General features: G+C 28.4%; 1 protein-coding gene across 1 annotated transcript; it reads right to left on the bottom strand.

Moving 5' to 3' along the window:
* Positions 1-213: 213 nt before the first annotated feature.
* LOC119673983 (gustatory receptor 10a-like) lies at positions 214-2,849 on the bottom strand. Its single transcript, XM_038085106.1, has 2 exons — positions 1,776-2,849; positions 214-375 (listed from the first exon to the last, which is right to left on the bottom strand). The coding sequence occupies exons 1-2, from the start codon at positions 2,847-2,849 to the stop codon at positions 214-216; spliced, it is 1,236 nt and encodes a 411-aa protein (XP_037941034.1).
* Positions 2,850-4,842: the final 1,993 nt, after the last annotated feature.

Below are 4,842 nucleotides of genomic sequence, written 5' to 3'. Positions count from 1 at the left end.
ATATAACAATACATTTTAATTAATACTTTTTAATAGTTTTTCATAATAACATATTATATCCAAATAAAGTAAAGTGGTTGTCTTTATTTCAATATCAGGAAAATCTTTAATTTAAAACAATTGATTAATTAACTTCTATATAAGAGTAAGCGTAAAAATCATTTATGATAAAGTATTAAAATTTATAAATTTAAATTGAAATGTTCCTTATGTTTATTGTAAATTATTTAAGTTGAGTTCGAATTGTATAAGAGTTATGAAATACGAGAATGCTGTAGCTGCGATTAAATAGGCCAAGTGAAGATCCAATTTGAAGAGACCACAAATGCGCAAATCGATTTTGCAGCTTAAAAGTTTTAACATAAAGTTTTCAATCTGGAATTATTATAAAAACAGAAAAATATTAATATATGTATTTATAATTATTTTGGAATATCATATCATAATATATATATTTTCCTAGTTCAATAGCATTTATGACATAGACTAACAGAGAACCAACCTTTTTTCAACTCCAAACTGCAAAATTTTTTTAACATGCCATGATTACCTCATTTCTCTATTTGTAGGCAATTTAAATTAATAAAATGAATTTCGATTCTTCAAATGCAAGGACTTAATAAACATTTGAAACTAGTTATATTTATTTTTTCAGATCGACTAGTTTTATATGTTATAAAATTTAATAACACTCGCACCATTCGAATCAAATATCTATAAGCTTTAAAAATTATGATCACTATATCTGAGTAACCAAGGTAATTAACCTTGACGAAACGAGTGCTAATTAATAGCGGATAGGGTTAGTAGGATACCTGAAAGTATGAATTCATACTCACAATAGTACGGCAAGAAGATTAATACTTTCTTATTAGCACAAGTATTTTTAGGCAAAAATACATGGAATTTTTTATTGCATATAATAATTACAATTATATAGAACACAAATCCTCAATATCTTGTTCTTTTTAATACCAGATCTCTTTATCTCGATACGAAGTGTTAATTAGATAAATATCGAAAGAAAGTATCGAATTCAAAACTGCATACTATCTGAAGTATTTATTTGTAAAATTATTTTTTTGGAATGATGGAATGATTGTTGAATGTTTTCCTAATATATTTTAGAAGATAATGTTGGCTGGAACGTTATAGATAATGCAGATCGCTTTAGATTTAATTATTTCCTTGTGCTTCAACTTTATGACATTAATATGCAACAGCTATGGTTTTCTATGGACATTGCAGTGTCTTAAACAGCGCACAATAGCATACTCCTATCAGGTTGTATCAGAAAATAAGTGAAGAACGCATAATGATGGGTATTTGGCAATACTTGATACAGCTGTATGGTCAGCCAAAAATTCAATTAATCAAATAATATAAAAAACAATTTTTGTTGTTGTAGTTCATTACGTTTAGAAAAACCGCCTTAGAAAAAGTTTCGTAATTTTGTTTCATTTACATGGACTCTCATCACTCCAGTTTATTTGTTATAAAAATATGTGAAGGCGTTGATCTATAATTTGCGTTAATAATTTTCTGTGGCGATATGCGAAGTCGTTGGTTTACTCAGATAAACCACTTGGAAATTAGACTTTCAGAGTCAGTCAGGGTGCATATATATCCGAAGTCATATTCAAATATTAACGTCATATAACTATCTTATCAACACTTCAAAATTTGTAGAGTACTTGGTTGAAACCTAAATTTTAGAATATTACGCAAACTACTTAATATATCTCCAACTCTTTCCAAACTTTAAATAAACTTACCGTTTGGTCTAAACGTATATCTAGATTCGAACTCTCATTAAACAATCTCATGGTTTGTTTAATGCTCTTTAACTCCTCATGTAGGCTATCACTAGTCAAAATCACAATATAGGTGTCCAAGTAGAAAGCAAGTGCATGTATAGTGCTAAGCAAAATCACAATTGTATACTCGCTTAACTTATGCTTAACAAATAAACTGTATATTGTATAGCAATTAGTTAAGTTACTTATTAATGTGGTTAAAACCAGGCCCAACATCTGCCACTGATGCATGTGTACACTACTGGAATATAACTCATATATCTCATGGTAACGTTGAGCTAATATATCTAAACGATCACAGAGCATTACACAGAGTTGCATGGTCATACCTCGTTGTCCTGCTTGTCTATTAAACTTGTAAACCTGATAACTCTTATGTGTCAACTGTTTCAGTTGAACGTGCAATTGACGACAAAATTTCAAGGCGCTGGCATTCATAAAGAAAAAATAATCCGCCATATTTTCGGTATAATTCCAAAGCACAAAAGTGTAAATGGTGAATTGGGCACGTGCTGTTGGTGCACCTGTACAATATTGATATAATATATGAGCCAACTGTACTCCCATTGTGGAGTTTATTAGTCCAAACTTAAAAAGGAGCATCGTTTCAAAACGACGCTTGGGTACGTCTGTCTGATAGTCATTGGAAGGTGCATCAAAGATATCCTCCAAACGCTGTCGAGTACTCGTTATCTCATAAATGTGGTCGTAATGCGCATGATTTGCAATGTAAGTTATTACCACAACAATATATTTGAAAACAGTATTACCCACATTTACTACCAATTCGAGTTGCCAGATTCCATCAGAGTTGGCGATTAAATCATTCATATTTTTAGTAAAATAAATTGGCAATAAAACGATGAGTAAAAAACTAAATGCATGACTATAGTACGATATAAGTCGTTGGGCAAATGTGTTAGTCGACCGTTGCGGTATATAATTGATCATACTCAGACCAAGCAAGGTTGCATATACGTATCCATATTTGAAAAGATTATGTCTGTGTCTCTCCCAGAAAGTCTTCTCCATTTTTTTTTATTGTTGGCGTGTGATTTGTTGCTATTTTTTGTATAAATGCGTTATTGTCCGTATTCGCACACTTCAAAACATTTATTTACGTGACTAATGTTAAAATAATACTGTCAGAATAATATCAAAGCATATTGTAATCCAAGAGTAATCCTAGTCCATTGCATGTTTTAATAAGAGTAATATATTTAATTTGCAATTCCAATAATTTTTCTATAAACACATACTACATTGCGTGTTATGCGCATAATTGATAAGGACATGACATAAAATTTTGTATTAAACTTAAGAAATGTTTATGTTAAAATGTAATAAACATGAAAAGTGATATTCGTGGTATGTAAATATTTTTATAAATATATATTGGGCATATACTCGTATACATATACTCAGCGTAATATACTCGCAAAATAAAAACAACATATACAGTGCAGCGGAAAAGATTAAGACCAACTCAATATATTCCAATACACAAATTTCAAGGGGAAATAACGCCAAACACGTAAATATTTTAATTAATCGAATTTGTTTTTCAAATATGGATATTACCATCACACTAATTCCAATTCCAGCAACAATCTTTTAGCTCACTACGCTCAAAAATCTTGCGAAAGATCGATTGACAGATCTTTCGTATTCAGGCAGCGGTCTTTTGCAAGCCTGAAAGCTCTTTTCGGGTTTTCTAAAGGCCAAATGAAAGATCTGGTATTGATCACATCATTCGATTGTCATTCGATTTTTTATGATGAAAATTTTTTTATATAAAATAAAATATATAATAATTATAAAAAAAATTAAGAAAGAAATAGAACAAAACAGTTTTCTACCACGAGTTGATAAAACTTTTTTTGAAAGACTTTTGTGCTACAACAACTTAACACTTACGAACGGTTTTCCGGTCGATTTTAAAAAATCTTATGAAAGACTATTACCAAATTTTACCAGAAATGTCCTACAAATATTGACTCTAAGTAATAATGTTGTTGCTTACATTGGGCCGCTTTATGACATACAGTATATGTTAGAGAGTTTAACATATAGTACAAATTTAATGCATATCGATTCAGCGGTTAGGGACAACATTGAGAACCTACAGAAAACATCTTAATTTATTTATATATATGTATATAAATATAGATAATTTAAAATTTCTTGTCTATAAATTAAAAAACTTTAAATGCCCATACAGTATAAAAAAAATTGAAATTATTAAATTAGTTTTAAAAATATTTTGTTTTATTTTTATCAATATTTGGACTGTGGTCTATAGTTATTTTGATGATATTGATATAATAAAAATTTTAATAACATAGTAAGAAATTTAATAAATCTATATATGTATTTGTCATATGATTGTTTTTTATATAAGTTATAAAAGGCTTAAACATACGATTATGATAAAGTTTGTACGGATTAAAAATAATCTCGGTCCTGTACCAGACCGTTTCAACTCTGGATTTTTTTTGGCAATACTTAAAGGTAATTTAATATATTAAGTTATATAAAAGCTATATATATATTAAAACTATATATATATAAAGTTGAAAACATATTTTGTCAATAATGTTTTTGAAATCAATTTTAAGTTCGTACTTTAAATTTAATATATACAGGAACAGCACAATCATTATTAAGAATTATATATTTATATATATTATCTAAACTTTTTTAGAATTATAAAAAATTATTGATTTATATTTTAGAATGCAATAAAAATAAAATGCCTAACATTAAACAAAATCATTCATAAATGTAGAAAGGAGTTATAAAATTTGATGATGGAACTGAATTAGCATCGAAGGTCCTCTTAAACCACTTATATAAGTACATTAAATAACCTTCAGTTTAAAAATTGTTGGTAATTTATTGTTAAGTAGTCATACTTATCCACTTACAACCTTCAAAAATATTTAAATAAACTTCCACCCATACAAGCGTCATTTGTGTGCTTCTAGCTTCATTGATTTTTATTGACTTGTAAGCAAATGAGCCA

This window comes from Teleopsis dalmanni, chromosome 2 (assembly GCF_002237135.1).
Source record: "Teleopsis dalmanni isolate 2A chromosome 2, ASM223713v2, whole genome shotgun sequence".
Lineage (NCBI taxonomy): Eukaryota > Metazoa > Arthropoda > Insecta > Diptera > Diopsidae > Teleopsis > Teleopsis dalmanni.
This window is presented reverse-complemented; position numbering and strand designations above follow the sequence as displayed.

Coding starts and splice junctions, on each gene's coding strand:
- LOC119673983 (XM_038085106.1), bottom strand. CDS start 2,849: ATGGAGAAGACTTTCTGGGAGAGACACAGACATAATCTTTTCAAATAT. Junction 376..1,775: donor ATATACGTTTAGACCAAACG/GTAAGTTTATTT, acceptor TAATAATTCCAG/ATTGAAAACTTTATGTTAAA.